The sequence below is a fragment of the Drosophila mojavensis genome, unplaced genomic scaffold (assembly GCF_018153725.1).
Source record: "Drosophila mojavensis isolate 15081-1352.22 unplaced genomic scaffold, ASM1815372v1 contig_74, whole genome shotgun sequence".
In the NCBI taxonomy this organism is placed as follows: Eukaryota; Metazoa; Arthropoda; class Insecta; order Diptera; family Drosophilidae; genus Drosophila; species Drosophila mojavensis.
The window spans coordinates 2,162,928-2,190,657 of NW_025318899.1; the positions used below are offsets into that span (position 1 = coordinate 2,162,928).

The following is a 27,730-nucleotide window of genomic DNA, read 5'->3' on the forward strand; positions in this document are numbered from 1 at the left end:
TAATAAAATATATAATAAAACGATTTTAAGAGAACGTTGGGGATGTTGAGGATATTGTGGATTCTGTGGATGTTGAGAGCATAGACTATAAATGCTGCCTTCACTGTTGACTCTGCTATTGCAGTACAAAGCAATTCCAATGGCCGCTCTCTTTATTTGGATTGGTTGCATGCTTTTATTACCGTTGCTTAGAAAAAATCATTGAAAATAATGTGAGAGCGCTTTCTCTCTTTGATGTCAGTGCTCGTGAAGGCTGAGCCTGAGCTTCGTTCTAAGGGAGCCATTCAGTATGTGTGCGTTGCTGCTATTGATCGGTTTAGTTATTGTCTTTCCTGTGAACAGAAATTATATTTTTCTTGATTTTATTTTGCTTGTTCTTCTCACGAAATAGACAAGACGCAAATCGAAATGCACTTCACAGCTAGTGTTGTGTGAGTGCTAAAAGCGCGAGGGAGAGACAAATTCAGTGCGGAAGTTAAAGTGAGAGATCGCCAGAAGAAGAGAGCATTATAGATTTGTAAACTATAAGCTGGTAAGTGAGCTTTTGACATTCACGATTATTTATTCATTCAAATTCAATGATCTAAATATATGAGAGTACAATTTTTAGCACGCATTTTTAGTGCATAACGGAGTAAAAGAAAATTGTATAACATGTATAATTATATGCTTTTTTAGAAATTAATTGTTTTTATTTACTTTAAAATTTTTGAATTCTGCCGCTTAGCTATCGATAGCTAGCTATCGCATGTTAAAGCTTGTTGTGAATGGCAAATAATACAGCATAAAGTGTGGCAGCACGGCTGGTGTTAGTGGCAGCGCTATATAATGTTTGGCGCGCGCATTTAAAATTAAAGCAATGCGAATAAAAAACTTGATTTTAATTTAATTATTTATTTGATATAATTGAAGATATAGAATGTTTTTACATTTCTTACTGATAATTGATTTCTAATAAAAAGGATTTCTTTTTTATTATTTCCATTATATACATTATATAATTATTATTTATTTATATAACGAATTCTTTATCAATGCTCTGTTTACCTTTCTGCACGCTTAAAGCCAACACTTTCGAGCACTTTTTCAGTGCCTTAAAATTACATCAACGTACAGAAAAATCACAACTTAAAAGCTCACCTGAGGAATCCTTTTTTTTTTTTTTTTTTTCGTTGGGAAGACACGAAAACTGTGCCGCCTACATTTTGAGCCGTCACGTGCTTCCTGTTAAATGTTCTAATGATGCGTATTAGACCAGACTAAAAGCCACTCATAAGTGGGAGCACACGCACCTGACTACCTGCCAGTTTGCCTTTGACATTGGATTTTCGACGTCGGACAGCGGACAGCGGACAGCGGACGACGGGCGAAGGGCGATGGCAACGACAGCGAATTTTTAGCAATATGTGTTTTTTATTTCCCATCTTAGTTGACTAGTGTTGCCGTAGCTGTACGGCACACGCCGTTGTCCGGGGCAACACACAGTCCATAGTCGTCCACTGTCCACCCATCGTCCGCCCACTGGGATTCTTTAACAAAGGTTCACATGCCCTAAGCTCAGCTCCACGTGAGGCATTCTAACGGCCCCAACGAATTCTGTTTTGGCTCTGTATGCGTGTGTGTGTGTGTGTGTTGGGGCAATCCAAAGTGCTTTATAGTTACTTAGACATGATGTAGAGTGTATGAGGGACGTTGTCTGTGTGTGTGTGGGTTAGTGGGTGTCGAGGGGCGTGGCTGGGCCTGTTTATATGGCCAAAAAACAAGGCAAGTTTATCTTTGGTCCCATTTTTCGGGGCATTTTGGCACAGTTTTCATTAGGCTAAAACAAGCGAGCAAGAGTTAAAGCAACTGTATATAAATCAGCTGTGTTTTGATATGGGCGTGGCAAAGCAGTAGGAGGGGCAGCAGGCGACGGGGCATGCCGCGCAATATTTTGTAAACTTTACAATGCCCAAGTGTATGAACTGTTGAAATGGGCAAATAGGGAAAGTCTGCTGCAGACTTCAGGGATATAGATAAATAGATAAATGTATATACATATATGTATATAATTTCAGATATATATATAAGCTTGTCTATCCATAATTTTATTGTGTTAATTGCCAGCTCATTTGGGCCAGCATTAGTCAAATACTTTAGCCCGGCTGCAAATGAAGCTGCATAGCTCCGGGCTAAAACCCTTAGCCAGGCTACGATTTACGCCACTAAAGGTAGACCCAAAAAGGTAGTTCAGGTAAGCTGAGCCGTTTTTACGGGTCCCAATAGCACGCTTTGACGATGCCCGACTCAGTTTCCATTGCTGGCATTTCTCTCCTGGTAATTGGTTAATTATTGGCCTGCCAACGTTGGCCAAGTCAATGGCTGTCCATTGTTATGAATTTGATGAGTTTGGCAAATGTGAATTTCAGTCTGCGGCTGCAGAAAGCTGTCGATAACTAACTAAAATTGAGGTAAATTTTTTGATTTTTACCTCTGCGCTGAAGATTTTTCATGGAAATTTGTGCTGGCTTTTCATTTGCTGGCTCAGCTATTGAGCTTTGCATTTCATTTTCCATTTTTTTTTTTTTCACAGCAAATTTTCATTATGTGGCCACAGCAGAAATAATATTTTTCATTCTCACACACACACACACACAGCTAAAACCATTTATCATTTGAACGCAGTTTTAGGTAAAGTTGTTCTGGGTGTGAGAGAGAAGGACTTTGGAGATTTTTAGGGACTGGCCACAAAATTGTGTAATTCAAGTTGGATTTAGGCTATGTACTTGTACAACAACAACAACAACAACATGTACAGTAAACACACACCAAACATGGCCTGGCTTGTTCTAGTTGGCCAATTTGTAAGTCAGTTAAGGCAAAAAAGGAAGTTTACTTTTTAATTTTTTTTTTTTTTTTTTTTTTTTTTTTTTTTTTTTTTATTTGACTTTTGTTTCTCATTTTAATTAAGTTAACATTTTTTGTTGACATTCAGCAGCTAACAATAACATATTTGTCATATAATAGTTGGCCTTGCTGAGCCTAAGTTTACCTACACTTTAAACTGGAAATTTTTCTTGTTGTTGCCTTGCGGGCAGTGGGAAATTCTATAGCAAACTTTAATTGAAAATGGAATATTTTTGTGCGAGAAATGTGTGCTTCGATGAAATATGCTGGCTGCTGAGCTGAGTTGTTTGACGTCAGCATTTCGACATGTTGCATGAATCTACTACACTAGTGCTTGTGGGGATTCGGTTTAGAATTCGATTTCCTTAGTAGAATTCAAGCAGTAGAAGAGATACAAAATATTCTTATAGTATTCATACATATATGGGAGGGTAAGAGGCGGGAGTGACTGACTAGGAGATACCCTGAAACTTTCGTAGAACTTGTCGAATGAGACTATGCTTCATCTATATGGGGCTTTACTATGAGACAACAAATGTTCCCATTTTCAATGGATATAGTTAAGGTTTTTTTTGTAGCAATACCTTCTATTATTCTACTATCGACTATTCTATATTTGAGCTTGAGCTCTGTGAATGGGTTTTACTATAGGAAAATAAAATTCCCATTTCAAAGGATTTCTTTGTAGCAATATCTTCTACAAATATGAAATATATGATAGAGAATACATTTTTACTGAAAATAAATTAAGAGATTTGCTTAGTTGAGCATAAGTCGAGAGCTTGAAGGCTGACATCATAGAAATTTAGTATTTAGGCTCTTATCAGGTATCACATAGGCAATAAATGTTTTGAATTATATAAACCAATTCCATTTAAGTCGAAAATGAAAAGAAATTCATATCTTTCTTTTCCTTAATTAATTCCCTTTAAGTCAAAATTAAAACGACATTCAGCTCTCTCTCTCTCTCTCTCTCTCTCTCTCTCTCTCTCTCTCTCTGTCTCTCTCTCTCTCTCTCTCTCTCTCTCTCTCTCTCTCTCTCCGAATATAATTTGCTGGAATTGTAGCTTGTTTTGTTTCAGTTATCGGTGTTTCTAGTGTTCCAGTTCTATTGAAAAAACATTTATTTATTTGTCTTATTTACAGTTATTATGGCCTTGTTTTCCTAGAAATTGTGCGAGTTTATTTTTAAGCAAATTTCTTTAATTCAAATTCAAAAGCAATTTGCAGTTATTTCTCTTTCAATGCCCACTTAATCCATGCCATTTGCAGAGTTTATTGCTAGCTTTAAAAGCAACTGATCTTTGCACTCAGTGGGGCACATTTTAAGCAGCTTAATGTTGACATTTCATGCAACCAAATGAAAAGCAAACAAAGATGTTCTCCAAAAACCACAAAAATAAACCGAAATACAGACGTTTATGGGCGTGGATATGGGCCAGGTTTTGCTGCTATTTTTAGCGCTCAATTAGCAGGTCGTCATCGAAGGGAGGAGGAGTGAGAGCAGGAGTGGCAGCAGTTCCTGTTATAGCATGTTTGGGCATGGCAAAGGACTCGCTTGCATTCCCACTGATTAAAGGAGAAGCCATCAAGAGGCGACGCTCAAGTGTCTCTCGTAAACGCATTTTAAAGCACAAACCTTGTTCTATATGGCTTATAGAGCTCTAAAGCGGCCCCATATGCCAGCACATAAACTGAAGCAGGCAAAAAAACCCATCAAGTAGTAGTCGAAGATGTGTTGAATGAAAATTGATATACACTTTGCAATGAATACTAAAATATAAGTTTTACAAGTTGCTATGAATATTTATATAACATTTAGGATCGATGCGATAGGACACTACTCAACTTGGTAGGGAATGTTTGGGCTCGAACTTTGTTCACACACACTAGAATAAATAAAGTTAAGAGATTATTAAATTGAGTTTGGATTATTATGTTTATGTGGATTTTTAAATTTATACGATGATAAATATAAAGGGACGTAACTTAAGAAAATCTAAGTCATATTTCTTAATAACTTTTAGATATGCCATTTATATGTTAGATCTCTAACTTCAAGACCCAAATGATTTACCTGAAGGCATATAGAATCCACAATGGAGATGATCATTGCAAAAGCCAAAATACATACTTCCATCACTTAAAGATAATAATAATATGATATTTCTCTGACTTATATGGAAAATGCTAGTCCAATCGAACTTATATCTATACTATATCATCTATATTGTATATAAAATTCTCGTGCCACGGTGTTTGTTGCCAAACTCCTCCGAAACGGATCTACCGATACTTACGAAATGTTGTGTGCAGGTCTGTGCAAGTTTGTGAATCGGCCAATATCTGTTTTTCATTGCCCTAAGTTTCAAGAGCGGGTCACTAATAATTTTTTTTTTATTTATTTATTTTTTTTTTATTTATTTATTTTTTTTTGACGCAACGAATTTACGATATTATTCATAAACCATCTAACGAATTGTCTGTGCTCCATGTTAGGGTATACAAATATGAATTGAAGCATGTGGGGAATAACGAGCAGTTGCATATACACACACACTCACACATACACAGACACCCACATTCACACATATATACACTGAGATACACGCATACATACACATCCACAACGCCTGCAGTAATTTTTGCTCATTTCAAAGGCTGCATAAGCATCTCTCTCTCTCTGTTGGTGTGTGGGAGTGCGTGTGCGTGTGTCTGTGAATATATGTGTGCTGCTCGTATGTGTGACATGCGGTGGCTGTAATGCAGAGATTAAATTCATAAATATGCACAAGTTTAATAACATTTCGGATGGAAGCTGTCAAAGACAAAGACAAAACGCTTTGACGTTCCACAAAACGGCTTTACACGAATCCACAATGGACTCGATTGCGAGTTTAATGAGATGAAGCTCGAGCTGAAGATGGGATTAGAGTGCGCTTAGCTCTGCTTGCAATTTGCAGTCAAAATTGGGTAATCGAAATTCATTTGTGGAACGCATGAAAAGTGCCTTTTGCTGACATTTTGTCGAGTCAAATATTTTGTTAAATTTTATTTTATTTATTTTTTTTTTTATATATATGTCAGGCACTTAAAATAATACATTCCACACACACACACACACGCATACACATGTGTGGGTATATGTATAAAAACAGGCTGTTGTCCCTTCGCCCAGTATCCTTCCGGCTAGTTGTTGCTTTGATTTCAGCCGTTGTCTGACATTGTGCGTTACACGCAATTTAATATGCAATAAGCGGGCTGTCAGAGACACTCTTTCGACCACATTCCATCTTGTTTGCTTCCACTCCATACATATCTCTATCTCTGTCACTCTCTCTATACCTCGGTATCTCTTTACATTTGCTACCAATGCCATCATCGACTTGTTTGCTATTGTTCGGCACAAGCTTGATTTAATGCGTCATATCGAAATGAACCAGTGTATTTATACATTGATTCAAATGAACTGAACGATGTAGTTCGTAAATAATAATTCTGTTTGTTTAGTTATTCAATTGCCCCAGAAAAGATGTTTCAATTGTGATTCAATAGGATGTTCAATTAAAGGAGGGAACTTAATTTGAGTTAAGCTGACGATTTTTAAATTAACTAACTATTTGATCTTATTAATTCATGAAATGACATTAGTATATCGAGTTGTGGTTCACTGGAATCAACCCTGACTTTATTACTATTTTCTATAATTATTCATCTTTCTATCCCATGCTTCAATACTGAATTAACTGAACTGAGAGCTTAAGAAGCTTCTATCTATCGTTCTTAAAGTACTGAAATGCTGAACTGTACATTTAATAACTTATTTAAAGTTGCTGAATTCAATATGAGTTGTTAAACGTATTCATAAAATTGAGCCAATAGTAGTACGAATTGTAGTTCAATGGAAACACTTGTGACAGCCCTCGCGCGTATTCATATGACTTTTTTCTCACTTATCCATATTTCATTCATCGAATTCCCTTTTGCCTTAACACTTTTTGCCCAGCAGAATTCAACTATAATTTGTTTGCCCTAATTGAGTTCGCTTTGATATGATTCAATTTGAATTTAATTTGCATTCAATTGAGCTCATAATTACAGAAAAGAATGAAGTGGGCGTGGCAGTAAAGTGTGCGAAAATCAATGGGAGAAATGTTAAGCCAGCCATTAGCTGCAATTGCCTTGCGATTTTATTGCAGCCAAAGAGGAAGAGCAATAGGAAGAGGAGTGGAGGAGGAGGAGAAGGAGGAGGAGGAAGTAGCTACAACAGGAGCGGAGGGAGCGGAGGGAGTAGGAATATGCAAGAGCAGCAACAGCATTGGCAACAAGCTAAGATAATTTATCTTGAGTGCGCACTTAATGTTTCATGTTCTTGTTGTTGTTGTTGTTGTTGTTGTTGTTGTCAGATTAACGCCCAAGTGCATTAATTAAACCTTAAAGGATGCTAAGGCAACGCATGTTTATATTTAGATATATAAATGCTACATGTATACCCCTACATATATACCCCTAAATAATCCTTATCATGATTTTCATATCGAATTTCCCGGGAGGGGGACTCTCCGCTCCTTCCCCATTTATTTATGCCTTACATAACTTTGCGCTAATTGGTGCTCCAATAAAGAGCCTTTTTATCGACACTAATTTCAGCGGCCATAACTGGTTAACCGCAGCTAAACTAACCAACAAGTGGGCGTTAACTAAGGTCAGAGCATATACTAGGAAAATATTGCGTATACGCAGCGTAAAAGGGTAAAGATAAAAGCGCAGAGCACGCTTTGTACGCCGTGTGAATCGTTAATGGAGAAAGGAAATGTAATGAAATTTGCTTTGGCTAGAAATTGCAAAGAGCCGCTGATGGACGAGAGAGAGGGAGACATAGAGAAAGGGAAAGAGAGAGAGTTTGATAGGTATTGTGGCAAAGATAGGCAAATTAAAGCAGTTGAACAAAGTCTGAAAAGTTGAAGTGGAAATCATCCTTAGACTCTTGCCTTGGCTCACATAACTGGGCCAGAACTTAAACGATTTTCTTCACGTTTTCTACTTTAGTTTGACTTTTTTTGTAGCCAAAACTTTGCTGCAAGCATTAATCAATTTCTTAAATCTTCAGCAAAGTTTTTAGATAAACTCTATAAAAAGTGCATTAAAATTGTAGTCATTGAAAATGGGAAATGAAAGAAGGAGGCAGAAGAAGGCGTGGCTGGCCATGCCCGCCTGTCTGCAATAAAAGAGCTTGCTATGATTGGATTAGCAGGTCTGTGTGGGGTTCCTCTACTCCTCTATTTAAGTGTAAAAACATTTTTAATGCAATCAAAGATTTACTTTATTCAAAAGAAAAAAACATAAACAAAAACTCCAAAAACAAAGTTGAAAGTAAAATTCAAAAAGAGAAATGCGAAATTGCGGACGAGGTGAAATTAAAATCTGTAACGGCGAATGGCGCGATATTGATAGCCATCCTTGGTCAGGACCGAGCTCTCGCCATCGGCTGGGCCCTCGACCACAACGCCGTCGTCGAGAGGCGGCAAGTACTCCTTGGCGGCCTCCTTCAGCTCGGCGGGCATCTCCTCGGGCTGCTTGTAGTGATAGCCATCGTCACGTAGCTCGGCCGTGGGCACATCCACGACGATTTGGTCCTCGACCAAGGGCTGGGCCTCGGCAGCCGGCGCTTCGGTTTCCGCCGGGGGCGCCTCAGTGCTGGCTGGCTGCTCCTCTGCGGCTGGCGGCAGATATTCGTTGGCCACCTTGGGCTGCGCAGCGGACACAACCTCCTCGGTGTCATCGACTGCCGCAGGAGCCGGTGCAGCTGCAGGTGGCAGATACCTGTTGCTGGGCGGCGGCAAGTACTGCTGGCCAGGCAAATGCGAAACGTCGCGCCGGTTGCGATGGCGCAGCTTGAGGCGACGCACCGTGCGATACTCGTAGCCCTCATCGCCCCGCACAGCGCTCGGCTGCTCGGTGGCATCGGCGGGCAGATACTCCGTTGCCGGCGGCACGTACTCCATGGCGGCGGCATCCGCCAGCTCGGAGACGTCGCGGCGCAGGCGAGCAGCGCCCTGCGGTGCAGCCAAGGCGGCGCTGGCCACGGCGGAGAGGGTGAGCACAGATCCAAGCGAGAAGATTTTCTGCAACAGCAAAAGGCAAAGCTTTAACTTATCCTTACATACACATATGTATGTGTATATGTATACTGTATCCTGTTTTTACCATTTTCTTGTTGTTTACGCTTTTTGTTCGGGCTAACGGCGTCTGGCAATTAAAAGTTGCTTGGGCTGTTTGATGGCTTGACTCTAGTCGACCGTCGCATTTATAGCAAAAAACTTTTGAGGCAATTCAGCCTTAGCCTTCGCCTTGGTCTCGGCCTCAGCTCCAGTTCCAGTTGGAGTTCCAGTTCCAGCCTCCAGCTCCAGTTGAACTCGGTTCGCTTCGCTTCAAGTTAATTAAAAATCTTCAAAAATTCGTTTTCTCTCTCTCTCTCTCTATTTTTCGCTGTGTTTGTTTTTGTTGCCTCTGGCTTCAAGTGCACCACTTGAAACTCTCTTCAGTTTCAGTTTCAGCTTCAGCTCCGACATCATCTCGGGTCTTTAAGATGGTCTCTGCGCTTCAGTCTCTGCCATTTGTGTACGGCCTTTGCCTTGCTTTACTTTATTTTGTGTCTACTATTTTTCTGTTGCCTGCAATGTCAAGTGGTGGACGTGTGCTTGACCTTTCTAGATGGCTATACGCTGCTAGTTATAGGTGTTATATAGGGTATATTTGACTATACTTTGTGTACATTTGTAGGCTGTTTTATATCGGGTATATAAGGCAGATTGTGAGGATATTAAACGATGATACGATAGTGCAGGGTATCGCACTGTCGTTCATTGAAGAATTTTCGTACTGAACTTCTTTATCTGTATCTTTTATATTTAGGTTTTATATTTAGGTGTTATATAGGGTATATTTGACTATGTAATGTATACATTTGTTGGGTATATAAGGCGGCTATAGATTGTTTTGAAACTATACGATGATACGATAATGCAGGGTATGGCATAGTCATTATATGTTGAATATTCACACTGAACTTCTATATTTGCATCTTCTGTATCTTCTGGGTGTTATATAGGGTATATTTGACTATGTAATATATACATTTGTAGGGTATATAAGGCGGCTATAGATTGTGTTGAAACTATACGATGATACGATAATGCAGGATATTGCACAGTCGTTATATGTAGATTTATCACACTGAATTTCTATGTTTGTATCTTCGGTATTTTCTATAGTTGTCTTTGAGTGTGTTTTATATATATATTATATATGTAAATAAGTAGAGTATCTCTAAGTCATGCCAAGTTCTAGTAAAATATTCTTAGTCTTTCTTCTTCAAAACAGAGTAACTTTTAGTTTATCAAATATCTCGAATTTTTTAGCTTTTTTCAAGCTACGCTTAAGTAGTTCAACTGTTTTTTTTCCTGAGGTGTTAATTTGCTGGTCGCTCAAGCACTGCGGAAGTACTCCGTTTATTTATAGGCCTCGCAGCTGGGAGCGACTGAAGAGCCCCACAAAAAGCAGTTGAAGTGGGCGCTTGGCTGGGCCTCAACTCCGCTAGCTGTGTGTGTGTGTGTGTGTGTGTGTCGCTGTCAGCAGCTGTCTCATTTGTAAATTGAAATAAATTAAAAACAGAATACATAATTTAATATGCATTGATAAAGCGTTGCCTGTCGAGTCCTGCCCATCAAAATGCAATCAGAGATTGTTGCGGAAATTATTTATTGATTAAAATTGATTGTGAGGCTCTCGGCCTGGCCCGCAACAAAAAAGTCATTTGCTGGCTGTGGCTGCTGTCCAAAATCTGAATATAAATGCCGTATAAGACTCATTAAATAATCATAAGCATAATTAAAAAATAACAACAAACACACGCACACATGCACACATGCATACATGTCATTTTACAAATTATTAATTGAACTGGAAACGTTTGTAAAATTAAATCGAACTATGTAAATTTTTTCTCTCTGCTGCTATTATCGCATTGTTAATGAACTGTTATTGTACATGCATGTATGGCATGTCGCATGTGGCATGTGGCATGTGGGCGTGGGGTGTGGCCAGCTGGCATGTGTCATTAACATTTATAGCTCTCACGCATGCAAATGAGCTGAGCGTCAGATGGAGAGAGGGATATAGAGCGAGATAGACACTACATAATACGCTTGCAAATCCAGCTAGAACAAATTCAGAGATCTATAAGCGCCTTACCTTCTCGTGTTTTCCCCCAGCCTAGATAAGCCCTGGAATCTGCTCAGCCGGCAAGTAAATCATTTCCGCGGCTGTTTGTCTGCCTAAAAGGCGGCAACAACTTTTCATTCGATACGCGCAGTTGCGCCTCAAAATCGGCTATTGGGAATAGATGGGTGGGATTAGCCCCCGACTTGTTGCCCATTTGATTTGCTTCTCTTTGGCTAAAAGCCAGTCATGTGCAATATTTTATGTGTCTAGGCGTGGCAAGTAGCTGCGCGGGTGTATGCGGGTGTATGTGTCTTGGTTGTCTATTTGGAGCATAATTTATAGCACTAGTTAGGCAAAAACAAGCTGAGTTCTTTGAAGTGTGAGTGACCGGCTGGGAAATACTCTGTAAATTAGACTACTTCTACTTCTACTTCTACTTCTACTTCTACTTCTACTTCTACTTCTACTTCTACTTCTACTCACTCTCTACTTCTACTTCACTTCACTCACTCCCCACTCACTCACTCCCCACTCACTCACTTCCCTCACTCTCACCTCCACTCTACCTCCCTCCCCCCACTCACCTCCACCCACTCCACTCACTCCACTCACCCCCCACTCACCTCCCACCTCCACTCCACCCCCACTCCCCACCCCACCCCCACTCACTCTCACTTCACTCACTTCACTCCACCACCCCCACTCCACTCCACCTCCACCTCACTCCACCCCACTCACCCACTCCCACCCCCACTCCACTCCCCCCCACTCACCCCCCCACCCCACTCTACTCACCTCCACTCTACCCCCCACTCCACCCCACCTCCACCCCCACTCCACTCACCTCCACCCACCTCCCACTCACCTCCACCCCACTTCACCCCCACTCCCACTCCCACCTCCCACTCCACCTCACCCCACCTCCACCCCACCCACTCACTCACCCCCACTCCACTCACCTCACCCCCACTCCCACCCACCTCACTCACCTCCCACTCCCACTCCCACTCCACTCTCACTCCCACCCCACTCCACCCCACCTCCACTCACCTCACTCCCACTCTCACTCTCACTCTACCCCACTCACCTTCACTCCACTCACTCACTTCACTCCCACCCCCACTCTACCTCCCCCACTCACTTCCACTCCCCACTCACTCCCACCCCCACTCTACCCACCACCCACCCCCACCTCCACCTCCACTCACCACCCCCACTTCACTCCCACTCCACTCCACTCACCTCCACCCACCCCACTCCACTCCACTTCCACTCACTCACTCCACTCACCCCCACTCACCCCCACTCACCCCCACCCACTCACTCCACTCCCCACTCACCTCCCCCACCTCACTCCTCACCCCCACTCACCCCCACCCACTCCACCTCCACCTACCCACCCACTTCCTCCCACCCACTTCCACTCCACCCACTCACCCACTCCACCCCACCCCCACTTCCACTCTCACTTCCCCACTTCTACTTCTACTTCACTTCTACTGCTTCTACTTCTACTTCTACTTCTACTTCTACTTCTACTTCTACTTCTACTTCTACTTATTTATAGGGTATTGGGTATAGGGTATTGGGTATAGGGTATTATTTATAGGGTGTTAAGGCAGCAAGAACAAGAGGCGAACATGTTTTGCTATAAATTGTGTGAGCCTCATTGATTTTTTTGTGCTGCTCTTGACTTGTGATTTTATTTAAAATACGATTTTTATGTCTATTTTTCTTTTTTTTTTCTCAACGTGTGCTTGCATTTGTGTGTGTGTGTGTGTGTGTTGAGGTTCAATTTACATGTGCCGCAGTTTGTGGCATACAACTGGCTGCCTTTGTTTAGCTGGCGTTGCTGTTGTTGCTGTAGCGATAAAAGGCAACAGCTTAAAGGAGCTCCCAGCGGCTCATCGACCATTAGCCGGCTGTAAAGTTAACCTGAGCTGCTCCGGCTGCTACTGCTCCTGGCGAACTCTTTAACAAACTCGAGCTGAAGCTGTAGCTAGAGCCTGGCCGCGGGCGGATAATGTTGGAAAAGGGCAGCTTTGCCAAACAAGGCAAACAAAAATCCGGGGCCAAGGCATGGTTTATGCAAATGTCGATGCTTCCGTGTATCTGTGTGTGTGTGTGTGTGTGTGTGTGTGTGTGTGTATTTGTGTGTGCTTCTGTTTGTGTGTATCTTCAGCACTTGTCCAACTTGTAGATAGCGACCGCAGGCGCCAGTCGAGTTGATGCCGCATTTATTAACTTAAAATATTTATATATTTTAAATAGGCAAACGAGAAACGAGAAAAAAAGGAGCAGCAGCAGGCCGCAAAAAGGGTCCTTCGGCGTATCGATTTGGCAAATCTATTTACGAAATTTAAATTGCTTCTTTACAGCTGCTGGTAGGACATGAGAATCCTTTTTTCGGGGTTTAACAAATTGCTGCGACAAGGACACGAATTTGCCATCAATCAATTTATAGCGACTACGCAGCGTAGCCCGCGCCCCCACGACGCCCCACACACGATTAATTGGACTATAAATTTGGGACTTGACAGTCAGATCTAAATGCGCTGATCCAAGCTTGAAATCAGATAGGTATGAACTCCATGTAGCTTCTAATTAAGCCATGGCCTGTTAACACGGCCCCTTCAAGCAGACGACAGCTGACGTAAGGAGCACTCACTTAAGCCTGACAGAGCTATTGAAAATTTGATGAGCTCCCGGTATGAGCAATGATAATGTGGATTGACATCATAACACATAAATTCCTCAACATTTGAACAGTCGCCCGGAGTGGCTGTCAGTGAAGATATATGTGAACGAAATGTGATTGGGAAAGTAAAAATGTCATTGAACCGAAAACGTTTCCGGCTGTCTCTCCCTCGCTCTCTCTCTCTCTCTCTCTCTCTCTCTCTGTTTTCTTTTGTGTTTGAAGCATTTGCTGCAGAGATTTATGTAAATTGTCATAGCTTCTGATTTCTATCTGTTACAATAACTTGCAATCAGTTCAGTGTTTGGCTTTGTTGAAGGTTTCGCAATTGTGTTAAAAATAGAGATACATATTGTCGAGCTGCTGAAGCAGTTTAGCATTGTTATTTTATTTAGTTGATTCAGTCTTTAATCTATTTTTGCATTCAAATTCATATTCCCATGCATTCATTTACATATTTTCAATCACAACATGAGTCCCTACAAAAAGGCAGAACTGAACAGACACAGCTAAAAATTCAATTAGTTGAGAAGAAAATTCATTTATAATGAGGTCTAAGTCTTTTATAATAATGCTGCATATCTCATTAATTTTACTTAGAGAGAAAGGCTTTGAGAGAGAGAAAGAGAGAGAGAGAGAGAAAAAGAGAGAGAGAGCTATAAGAGACAGTTATAAAAGAAGAGAGAAATATAAATATATATTAAGATGTAAAAACAAGGCGAGAGAGACACAGACAGAAAGAGAGCTAATTAAGAATAGATAAAGAAGGACAGACAAGGCAAGAGAGAGAGAGAGAGCGTCTCGGAGGAGTATACAAAGAGCATTAGACTTTGAGAGATTTGAACTCTAAAGGTTCAACCTTTACCCATTTAAATTGGGTAACTAGACACGACTACAAACTAGAGACTTGAGATGAAATCATGCACTCCCAGCTAGCGCGCTCTAACTAGTTTTCTTTGTCTCGTATTTTCACCTCAATTTATTTGGGTAACGTTTTTACTATCTCTCGCTCGTCCTAACCTAATTTACTCTTCTGCCACCCTGAGTTGCTCTGTATACATTTTTCCTCTTCTACCATTCATGTATATTCATCATCCGTTTCTCTGATAAATGGCCCTGTGATACGTGTGAATTTCAACTTGGCTAACGTAAACTTTTGCTTTAAATTTGGTTGAGCTGAACTTTTGGGGAACCTTAAGTTACGTGCATATTTTACCAATCCAAATCGTCATTTATAACATTTTCAGGTCAACTGCAACATTTATAATGCAGTTACATTCCGCTCTCGCTGAATTGCCTCTCCTCTGCCTCACTCGCCTCTCACCTGTCTACTCCAAATAAAGCTCTGTTCGAACCGAAAAAGCGAACTGCCAAAAATATGACCATAAATATTTATAAAGAACTTTAAAGAGCCTCAACGAGCCGGAGAGCCATAAAAAAATCGATGCCACTGCTTAGGTGGCATTTGTGTGTTGGTGGGCGCTGCCACGCCCACCTTCAAAAACACCTGCTAGGCCTCAGCGCTACCTGTCGCCCGAGTGTGGCGAACTGTGTTCTATGCATATTTAAAATTCAATTTAAATGCACGCAGCCGGAAAATGCGTGTTAAATAAACAACAACAAAAATATAAGGCAATGAGGAGAATGGAAAACGGATACGAAAGAAATATCGAATGGTAGCAATAATAATGGCCAGAGGACACGCAGGAATTAAAATAGCCTGTCCCATAATTAACTGTAATCTTTCACATTATCTTCGACTTGTATAGACATTCATCTATTTATAGAGAGTTCTTGGGAAAATGGTTAGAGAGTAAAAATCACAAAGGATTTCGTTGCTGGCGTCTACGGCTGGAGGTTAGATCCCTTTTACCTTTTGAGCATTAGTCCAATTAGCTGCGCACTCGGCTGTAATAATTAACTCCAATGTCTGGCTTCAAGCTGTTCAACGTGGCGTATGCGCAATATTCGTATTGCGGCTGACTTTGATGGGCAGCCGCGGCTGAAACAAAGTCATATTTCATTAAAAATCAACAAGTATGCAGGATGTAAAGGATGAAGAGAGGGGAGAGCAGGGAGCAGAGAGGCGACTCGGGTCTCACCTCACCTGAGGCTCACTTAATTTCCCCAGACACCTTGCACTGCGCTGCTTTATCGTTAAGGCTGCAACTTTCTTGGCAAGCGAAAACGCAAACGAAAACGAAAATGAAAATAAATAAATTTATAAAAACCCGAACGGCCATCAAAGCTGGTCACAGGCCAACGAAGGTCAACAGCAAGGAGCAGCAACAATAACAATTTGATTTCTGTTTGCTTGGCCGTTTGTTGTTTGCTCGTCTGTTTATTTGTTTGTTTATTTGTTCAGTGTGTCCCGTATCCTGGTTGCTCCTGGCACGCGTGTATACTCTGCTGTGGCTATTTAATTTACATTCAATTTTCCATTGCTCCAGCTGCAAGTGCAGCAAAAAGTTGGATTTGCTTCGTTTCTGTTTCTTATTTTTCTTGTTGGGGGTTCATTGAACAGGCGACAGACAGGATAATGACTCCATTTTCAATTAGAGCAACGGCTGAGCTGCTAAACCAGCAGCTGCACGTCTCGCTGAGCCAGCTGAACTGAGGCGATTCGCTTTGGGGAATTCGTACGATTTATGCTTTTTAATTAGGTCTCATTTCGTGAAATCGGCGTCGAATTCATCTCGACTTTCAGTTTTATTTCATCTTCAATTACTTTTAATTATTCGCCATTTGTTTTCATTTTGATGCCCTGTGTCCATAAAGCGTTTAATGGGTATGCTTGGGGCGGTGGTAAAAGTGAAGTGGAGCGTACCGAAAGGGATATTTATTTGTCGGATTAGGAGAAATGGAAATGATTTTGGTATGTTGCGATTATAACGTCTATTTGATCTATCTATCTCTCAAAAATCGATATATATGAAATGCATGCCTTTAACGTGTCTTATTAACATTATATATTATATTTAAACTTGTTCACAGTCACTTGCTAATGTTTACAGCTAATCTATCTACTAAGCTCTTTATAAAAGTCCACTTTATCATAGTTACGAAAATCGATAAATATCGATTATTGAAAATTTACATCAACAGCTTCTATCATAATCCAAAATCTATGAAAAAACTTTTATAATTTGTTTGGCAAGCATAGTTCTCAGACCTGTATATGTTGAATAAGTCGATAAATCATATCGATAATCAACAAAATGCTGCATATCGTCATAAACATATTTTAAATGAAGGAAAGTAAAAGTGAATCGAATATATTTATTTTTAGGCATAATAATTGCAGATGCTTGTCAACTCAAATGTTGCACTATTTGCAGGGTATTGGGTGGCTCATCATCTCCACCTTAAGCACGTATTTCGTGGCTGCCGTGTGGCAACTTTTTAATGCATAATTTGAAATAATTGTTCCACTACAGCGGCAACAACAATTGCCGTGTCGCTTAAGTGAGTTTCGTGCGGTGTTGACTCGAATTCAATTTGGGTGCTCAGCCGACAGAGGAACAGCGACGACACTTACGCACACTGACAGGCACACGCACACATCGACAGAGATAGAGGCGGACATTTGCTGAGTGCTCTAGAGAGAATCGAAGGAGCGCGACTCTGTTTATTTGTTTGTCTGTCTCTTGTTGTTGTCTTGTTGTTGTCATGTTGTCGTTGTTGCTGTAGTTGTTAGATGCCAAATGGCTTTCAATTAAAATTGTATCCTAGCAGCAGTTGTCGATTTAATTAGTTTGCAAACTGACGTATGCTTATAAATGGCTGCCCACAGGGCGTGTATGCCTTGGGACAGGGTCCGTTTCAGTTTGAGCTGGACAAAAATTGCGACAATTCGCTTGGAATTGATTTTAAATTGATGACTTAAAGTGCGCCGTCGGTTGTGGACAATGCGCAGACACAGGGTGTAGTAGAGCAGGTAGGCACAGGGTGGCTCAACTATGGACAGACTTGATACTTTTTTAAGAGAAGATCTACCGACTGTGCGTAGGTAGAATAATGTAATTAATGTGCTAGAGCTTATTCCCTATACGTAAACCCACTACAGGGTGGCACAGGGCGATCCTGTACAACTCTTTATGGGACTCATTGAAACTCTTTCTTAGTAAATCTCAATTATATACCGTAACAGAGCGACGCAATGCATTTAATATTTTAAAGCTTATCCTTTATATGTTGCCCACTACAGGGTGACCCACGGTGATTCTGTGCAACTCTTTCTTGGTAAATCTCAATTATAAACCGTAAAAATGCATTTAATACTTTGTCAATTGCAGTTTATAAAGCCCTCAACGAAGATCATGTGTCACAGGGTGAATCACTTCATCGAAATCAGTTTATATTTCATTGTGTATAGCCAAAAACAACAATATCATTAGCATTTTAATGGGGGTGTATCTTGTGAGTGGGCACACGGTGCTTTAACTTAACATTGACACCGCCCAGCTGCTCGCCTCTTAGGCTTCCAGCTAGAGTTGCCTTCTATTTCGGGCAGTGTAATTAACTTTTACGGCTCACCAACAGAGAGAGAGAGAGAGAGAGGGGGCAGAGTGAAAACAATATAATAAATACTTATATAGTATAGATAAATGACATTGGCAATGGAAATGGCAATTGCTTCTTGTTGTTGTGCTTCTGTGCTATGTCCTGTTTTCTCTGTTCTAGTCTGCCCCTCCCCCTCCCTTCGTCTCACCCTGCCAGAGATCAGAGTGTGTGTCCAGTTTCCAGTTGCCGTTCATTGTGCTTACATTTGCTCGCCTTGCTGGGCATTAAATTGAGCTTAATTGGAAATTACAATCCAAGTGCCATTCTTGTTATTATGTTGTAACATTACACACACACATACACGCGCATAGCCACACCCTTACATGCACAGGTAGCCCACACACGGTGAGCGCACTTACATATGCATTACGTAAACTGATTCGGTTGAGCTGGCATTGCCTCTCAAGTTAATATAATTAGTTTCGGTGTAAAATTATAAACGTCAACCGCTGGCATTAACAGAGACACACACACTCGAACACACACACACACTCGCACACACACTACATCTGACCCTGGCCGTAGCTTTAGCAGCTTAAAGGCGCAAAATGAGCAAATTCTGTGGCCAACACACACACGCACTTTACATACACTTCACATACACTTCAGCCACAGCACACACACACACATACGCACACACATGCATATTCCTCACCCACCACACATCAATCTCCCTTGAGCGACATTAAAGTTTTAGCCTATGCTGTCGCATCAGAGCACGCGGTTTTCGGTCACGATCCACCGCTTCAACCCGCGCTCACCCTCTCTCTCTCTCCTCTCTCTCTCTCTCTTTATCTCTCTCTCTCTCTCTCTCTCGGCCCTGCCCAGTTTGAGCCCGCCAAATCGGGTATTCAACGCCGCAGGCAATATCCGTTTAATATTTGTACAATTTCCTCTATTTGCACATCAAAATATGTTGTTGACTGACCAGGTATTTCTACCTCCCTCCCTCTTCACTCTTCCCTGCGTCCCCTACTCTTCGCTTTGCTGCATCGCTGCTAAAATTTACATGCGCTGCTCAATTTTCGGGGTTCAGAGCGCAATTTTCTACTTTTATTTTTAATTTTTTTTTTTTCTGATTATCTAGCGTTTGAAAATTATGCGCAAATAAGTGTAAAATTATCAAAATGACAGGGTGTAGAGTACGGGTAAATGTTTGCGTGTGTTGCTTTTTAATTATTTTGCAAATTACGTATACGTCACATGACACAGCAGCCGAATTTGAGGAGTTTGCAACACATACGTTACCCTGTGCACAGGGTGTCTCATAACTGTTTACCACCTTAACTTTACTATCAATACAATTAATGCATTTAAGCTCTTCCCACTTAATATTAGAAACAACTGGGAATGCATTTAGTAAATACTGCCCACCCTGTGCACAGGGCGTCACATATCTGTTTAGCATCTAATGCACTAAAGCCATTTAAACGTAGCTCTCGAGTCAACTGAGCTTATATTTCATTGGGATCTCCACCCTGTGCACAGGGCGTTACGGTAGTTAATCCCATCAAATGAATTTAGCTGTTGTTTTGACAGACTTGCCACCCTGTGCCACGGGCTGTCTCAGTAGCTAATGCTATAAATTCATAAGACTCTATTCATGTCTCATCATCAACGGGTCTCCATTGTGTGCGACGCCACCCTGTGCCCACCCACCTCCACCAGCTTCGCGTAACACCTGCGCAATTTCACGCCAAACATTTCTCAGCAGTCGGGGGGACAGCACAAAAAGTGCATTCAACTGTGCGTGAAAATGTGCTCTGTGGCAAAAACAAAGCATGAGCTTGAGATGTGGGAGAGCGAGAGGAAGGGGGAGTGGTAGAGGGCATGGGAGAAGGGGTGGAACGCGCGCAACAATAGCTGCGCCCCAAAGAGTTGCGGCAAACTTTTGAAGTTGCCACAAAATTGCGTTAACTTTTTAGTAAGTCACTTGATTATTAAGTCGCAAAAAGCGGTTGCTGCCCGGAATGCCACAATGGAGACAATGAAGGCGACGGGAGAGACCCGGGCACAGACCCAACCCTAGGACAAAATCCACATCCAGTCTGGTCGCAGTTCCATTTGTCTTCCCCTTGACCTTGGCTTGATTTGGGTTACGTGGGCTCTGGCCGGGTTCACGGCTCGGAGTTGTCGACAGCGTTTAGCGCTTAATTGAGACAATTAAATTGACTTTGACAATGGACGAAGGCTTCCAAAAAGCAAAAACGCAGCAAATCAGCAGCAACTGAAATATAATAAATAATCCGAGCTGCGAGTCCCTTTTTAGTCATGCACTGTTGGCGGCGAGAAGACGGCCATATTGGATTGCATGCTTAAGAGATTTAAGAGAAATTACTACGGCTTATGCTGGAATGATATGATAGACACATTTATATGTTTAAGTATATAGTATATGGCATGCAAATGAATATTGATTGAAAGAATGATTGATGAATATTGATTACTATGTTTATCTTCTACAATAAGAGTTGCTGCTCGGATTATGAGTTCGACTTGAGGTTGGATCCTAGGTAGGAATCATTAGCTTAGTTTTTATATAAGAATGTCGAATGTGGCTTTCAGTATGTAATCTGGTATATATATAAATCTTCTTAAGTCAATTTTCGTGAATGAATAATAGGGATTACATAGGCATATATATATTGTATTATTATATTATATGGATTTTTATTAAAAATGAAAAGTTTTTGCTTCAACTTTAAGTTTGGGTTTAGCTTAAACTTAAGGCTTGGCTATAAGCTTAAATATGTAACTGCATAGTTTTAGCAGAGAAAAAAAATGGGATTGATTGTATATATATTTTATATTTATTATCATTTATTGGTTGGACATATCTAGTATATCTGCTTTGAGTAACTGCTAAAAATATAAATTGATAAATTGTGTGTGAAATCAGATCTAATCTAACATTTATAATTAGCTTTAAAGTAAGCAAAATTATCGAAAAAAAAAAAAACAAATGCGATGGGCAAAATAAGCTCTGATAAATAGATAGATAGTTTCTGATTTAATTAAAATAAAAATTTGCTACTACATTATAGTAAAGCAAGATGACATCTGCTAGGTAGAGTATTTCCACAGTCGGCTACACCCCACTGTACAGCGCTTTGTTCATATTTAGGGAATTTGGAAAGCCTTCAAGTTGTAATTAAATTTCGTAGCGCGCTTTGACTTTGACTTTTTGTCGTTGCAAGCAAATTGCTTTGCCTAAGTTCAACACACACACACACACACACAGCCACTCACATACGAGTGTGTATGCACAGCAGCTGCTGGCGCATGTTGCAAGTTGCCTGTTGCATAAGTGAGCACAAGTGCTTGTCGCTGTTTAGTATGCATTGCATTTGCAATTGCTTTGTGGCAGCTTAAGGCGGAGCCAGGCGACAAGCTGCGACTGATTTTATTATGCAGAAAGCAAAACCCACACACACACAACACAGCACACAAACACACACGTGGCACGCCTATAGCAAACCTGCCTGGACCCGCCCAGCTTGCCACGCGCGTAATTGGAGCGTAATGTGTTAAAGTTAGAGTCACGTGAGCTGCGTCTAATTTGCTGCCTGTTTGTTTGCTGCCCCATGTTTGTGCCCCACAACTGTTGCATATTTTATGAAGTGATTACATTTCTCGCACTCACTCACTCACTCTCTCTCTCTCTCTCTCTCTCTCTCTCTCTCTCTCGGTGCACACATACTACCTTATGTTATCTGTGCTCTGTGCCACACGCAGCTGCCGCACAAGCCATGCCACGCATGCAAATCAAGCGACAACTCTTTCGAGTATTTGATTTGTTGACAGTGCCATTTAAAATGCGTACGTAAATTGTGCCCAAAATGCTCGAATCAAATATTGAAGCTCTTATGATGCTCTTCAAAAATATAAAAGAATATTTTTGAAATGAAATTTTAGTGTAAATGGAAAGCAAAAATTCTGGTGTCTAGACAAGCGACAAATTTTATTTTATTTGAATGAAATATTTTCCTAGAAAAATGCTAGAAAATATGTCATCAATTGAATCGTATTGAGAATATAGCTTTCTACAATTTAGTATGTGTATAAAAAAAATTTTATTTTGTATTATCGATAATACTATACGACCGATACTATAAAATATGTAATTTTCTATATATAGAAATCTTTATAACATTAGGTCATGTATAGCATGATAATAGATTACCAATGTTTAGATTTTTAGCTGGAAATCGTAAGCGGAAACATGGATATCTATTATACCATTAGAATTTGTCCTAGCAAAATTATAGAAAATATGCCAAAAATTGAATTGTGTTGCGAAAATGTTTTTCTACAATTAATTGTAGTATGTGTAGAAAAATATATAAATTATAGTATCGATAATATTGTGCAAGCGATACAATCGATACTAAAAAATATATAATTCTGCATAAAGAAATCTCTATGTCATTATCTGATAAGAGCTTAAGATTGTTTAGATTTTAAACTAGATCTAGATAATTCTAGAATATATGTATTCAATACATATTTCCATCCCTATGTCTGGTATAATAGTAATAGTAGTAATAAAGAACTGTGCTAATCCATCAAACATAAGAATTTGTACTTGGCTTGTGTACAGAAAGAGGTCTAAAAATCCATAAAGTTACGAACATTAGTTAAAACCGAGTTGATCTAACCATCCACACAGTCTGTCTGCTAGCTGTGAAATTAATTTAATAGATGGTCCTCCTTGCTGTAGTGATTTACCATACTAAGATAGAGCAACTTCATATATAACATAAGCAATTGGCCAAAAATAAACTCTTGTATGAGCTAATAAAGATATCTGAGCTAAACTTTTCCCATACAAGTTGTGTGCAGCTTTTTGTGTTTTGAATGAAACCTAACAGCAGTCATTGGTTCTCCCCACCCCCCACAAGTTGTCTAAGTGGTTTTCGCTCGAGTTCCAGGCCAAGTTATGAATATTTCGTTGGCGTAGCTAAAAGGACTCAACTGTGAGTGCTATTCGAAATATAATATGTTCACAGTTTGCAATGACATTGAATTCAGCAAGAATAATAATAATAAAATAATAAATTGAGGGTAAAATACGATGACTGCAGCTTATATTACATATATATATTATGAACCAAAAAAATATAATATTTATTCAAAAGTGTCTCTGTATTTAAATGCTATAACTTGATTGGCTTATCACAACAAATCTGATTTATTTTATGTTAACAAAAATCTGTTTATATTCTTTACTAGTCTCAAATTGTAACTGTTTCAGCTATTAAATATTTCCACCTACAACTCGTTTCAGTTTACCTTTTAAAATCGAAAACAAAAGGCTGCATAAATTGAAGAGGCTTATGGGTAAACTCTTTGATACCTCGATTGGCTTACAGCTTGTTTCTCTTTATGGCAAAGCACTCTTGTCTATATGCAACTAGTGCATAGCCAAGCGATACCAAGTCTACCTATATATATATGTATATACATATATATTAAATTTTTTGCTTGCCTAGTGATTCGCATTTTTGTCCTTTGTAGTGCCATAGCCATGCATGCGTTTTACATGTCAACGTTGGCAGCCTTTCAATCTCTCGCGCTGACGATATATATATACATGAATCAGAAATATATATATATGTTATATATATATGTTTTTTTATTTATCTTTGCTGCTGTTCGCGTGGTCACAGATTCAATTGAGCACACAGTTTTTGCTTCCGATTTTTTGCGTGGAATTTATTTTCGATTTGGCATCGAAAATTTTCAGTGACGAATCAGACTCTGCCACAGGAGCAGTCGGCAGGTAGGCAGGTAGGCAGATAGGCATGCTGTTACCAGTTATTGAGTTTAAATATTTTAACTAAATATTTTCGGATTTTTTATATATATGTATATGCATATATACCGTTTCTATTAAGCACAAGCACTCTCGTCCGTTTTTTTGAGAAGGTGGCACGAATCGTCGTTGGCAGCGTTTTCAATTTCTACTAATCCTGCAACAACAGGAACAACTCGCGCACACAAACACACACACACACACACTCACAAAATGGTAGAAAAAAGGAAAGAAATTACATTGAATTTGAGTACGCGTTGAGCTGGGGCAGCACACTGAAAAAAAAAATGGTATATGCTCTCATGTTTGGGCTATATATTTTTTTTTTTGTAACTTTTTCTTGATTTATTTTGCTCGCTCGCTCGCTCTTTCGCTTTATTTGTCTGCCACGCGCTGAAAATTGCGGAAATCGGACAAAGATGAAGGCGTTTTATAGATATATATATGTGTGTGTGTGTGTATGCATGCATGAGTGTGTGCTTAGTTTATATAGAAATAATATTTTTTGATGGATTTTGTGACAGCTTGGCTTGGTTTAATGCATTTGATTGAAATTGTGTACATTGTCTGCGCTTCGGCTGCGTGCCCCAAGCCACCTACCCCCCAAGCCCCCTCTCCCCCTCGCCTAGCATTTTCTTATACTGTGATTTTTAGCTTTTTTACGTGTCTGTAAGCCGCTTATAGCCAGACGTCAACGTGCCGCATAAGTGTGATAAGTTTCTTAATTGCCACGTCATGATGCAACTGATGTAGCAGAAGATCGTGACAGTTCTCTGACCCACAGAGCCACGGCACAAAATGCCGCATCATCTTGAACTTGTAATTAGAGGGCCTCCAAAAAGTCAATAAAAGGTACAAAACTTACATTTGACATTGAATTCGTTTTGTTTGCGGGACATTGAAATTATTTATTATAAGCATTTCAGTTTCGGTTTCAGTTTCGTTTTCGTTTTCGGTTTCGGTTTCGGTTACGCTCATCAAATCCGATATTTGTAGAATGTGGCCAAAGGTAACAAAACAATTGAAAAATATTGACAGATTTTTAAATTGAGTGCGAAATATTCTTCGGCAAACAAACGCAGCTCAAGTCAAATAGATAAACAGTTGTTGGCAACACTTAAGAAGCGCTCGCTGGTTCAAAAAACTAATGCCAATGACCATGCCATCGATGACCATGTCATGACGAGCATCCAACAAAGAGATCGGCTCGATCGAACACAGGTGCAACACGTTTGAAGCTGGCGCCTAGACCACAGAGGAACGGTGTTGGCAGCAGAGGTAGAAGCAGCGAGAGATTGAGAGCATGAAATGGCTGAATTGAAATGCTATTTATAATAAGGCTAAATAATACTGAGTATTGGCTAGAAATGTGGTTACTATATAGCTATATCGTTATACCATATATGAATTAAAATCATAGCTTATTATTAGTTTCTTAAAAGAACTTAAAATAATTTGCACAAACAAAATATTTAAAGTTAATGTTGGAACAGATTGAAATGGTCAAGCAATCAAAAAGGTCGGCTTAAAAAATAGCTCAAAATATAATTAAAGCTGGACGTATTTATTTGTATTATTTATCTAAAATATAAATATATTAAGTAAAACTTAAATTCACAAAATTTGGAGATAGCTAAAAATATATACAGAAATTTGTAATTTTTCATAAACAAAGTGGTTACATATTATACTCTTAAAGCTTAGCCACAAATTTATATGCTAAATATATAGATGAACCAAAATATTTCTATAGGTAACTAAATAGTTACAAAGTAGCTGTAATCTTATTGAAAGAAAAGGCTAAAAAAGCTAAACTGACAGAAAGTTATGTGATGCAGTTAGGGTGAATTGAAATTTGGCCAAATATATGTAAGATTTATAGATTTACATATAAAAAGGCTAAATTGATGAAAAGTTTCCTGATGATAAAATTGAAAGAAAGATTAAAAATATTTCAAATATTTTATTTTGTTAAGGCCCAAAATTTAAGCGGATTAAGGCAAGAATATATTATTATATAATATGTTGCGTTTTAGAGTTAATAATATTTATTAATATACTTATTTATATAGCTCCATATATCAGTTTTTCCAAGGAATTTTTCTAAAAGTTCTCGTACTCAGTTCTTCGTCTTCAGACCCAACTGCTTTAATTAATTAGACAGCGAGTCAAGCACTGTCAGCAAAAATTCATTTACTTAAATTAACAACATTTACTTGCTTTAGTTAATTGATTGATATTTTGATTGCAAATAAAAGTCTATTTTCATCTTGCTGCTAATGCAACTAAGTAGCTTCTCTTCTTCTACACAACTCTGAGCCGTAAGGCAGCTAAAACAACAGCTCAGTTAGCGGAAGGTATCGTCTGCGCGCTAAATGTTTTCGATGCAATCAAACGCAATAATAACATCAGCAACAACAACAAAGGCAACAGCAACAGCAACAGCAACAATTGAAACGCATGTTTAATTGAGATTCCGGTTCGATAGCTCGTGTTCGCTCTGTTCTCTTCGCACTTCGCTCTTCTCTCTTCTCTTCTCTCTGTTCGGTTTGCTGTTCGAATCGAACGCGTCGAGTCTTTGGCAAACCCTTGCTAATTTTTCATATAAATAGCCAAAGTGATTTCAAAAAGACACAGCATAACGCAACATCCCAACTAGACAACACACACACCCAACCCAGACCCACATTGCTGATATGGTAAGTGTTAAACTCGGACATAAACAGAGACAGGCCAGCTAGATCAAGGTCAAATTTTACAGTTGAAGATGAAGCAAACTGCCAACCTGTTGCTGCTGCTGCTGCTGGCTGCGGCGGCTTCTATCGACGCCAGTGCCTTGCGGCCGCGTCGCGATGTCTCACATCTGCCGCTGGAGTACCTGCCACCTGTAGTGCTGCCACCGCTGCCCAGTCGCAATTATTTGCCGCCCGTGGAACAGCATGCGGCTACATTGTCGCATGTCTTGACGCCGCCGCATGAGTACTTGCCACCCGGCAACGAGTACTTGCCACCGGTTGAGACAACAATCGAACCAGAAACAACAACAACAACAACAACGACAACGACAGCTGCCCCCCCAACAACAACAGCAGTCAGCGAGCTGCCCACAACGGAGGCAGCTGCCATCACGACCACGGAGCAGCCAACTGTGGAGGAAACGGAGGCGCCAACCCATGAGGATATTGTGGAGCCCGCTGGCTTGCTGCAGGCCGATGGCTATCACTATGCCCCGCCCAATGTCATACCCGATCTGACGCCCACCGCCGAGGCCTATCTGCCGCCACTGGAGGACAATGCGGTGGCCGTCGAGCCGGTGCCGCAGAGCGGGGAGGAGTCCGCGGCGCTGCTGGATGATGGCTATCATTATCGTGCGATCAGGCGACTAAGGTTCTAAGTATATACTATATATATATAATATATGTATATTAACCAGCAATTGTTATATGTTATATGTGCGAATTCGGTTTACTTGCAATAAAAGGAATTGTCTATAAATACGCAACATTCTCACACACAACTCAATTAGACGTGTTGGCAGGCAGGCAGCA

The 27,730-nt window shown here is 40.2% G+C and overlaps 2 protein-coding genes across 2 annotated transcripts; one reads left to right on the forward strand and one right to left on the reverse strand.

Moving 5' to 3' along the window:
- Positions 1–8,220: 8,220 nt before the first annotated feature.
- Positions 8,221–9,153, reverse strand: LOC6586620 (fibrous sheath CABYR-binding protein). The gene is made up of 2 exons (XM_002012195.4): positions 9,094–9,153; positions 8,221–9,011 (listed from the first exon to the last, which is right to left on the reverse strand). Exons 1-2 carry the CDS (start codon positions 9,094–9,096, stop codon positions 8,304–8,306), a joined length of 711 nt encoding a protein of 236 aa, XP_002012231.1. The 5' UTR covers positions 9,097–9,153; the 3' UTR covers positions 8,221–8,303.
- A 17,641-nt stretch (positions 9,154–26,794) lies between these two features.
- On the forward strand, positions 26,795–27,677 carry LOC6586621 (proline-rich extensin-like protein EPR1). Its single transcript, XM_032733292.2, has 2 exons — positions 26,795–26,881; positions 26,944–27,677. The coding sequence occupies exons 1-2, from the start codon at positions 26,879–26,881 to the stop codon at positions 27,574–27,576; spliced, it is 636 nt and encodes a 211-aa protein (XP_032589183.2). The 5' UTR covers positions 26,795–26,878; the 3' UTR covers positions 27,577–27,677.
- The last annotated feature ends 53 nt before the right edge of the window (positions 27,678–27,730 follow it).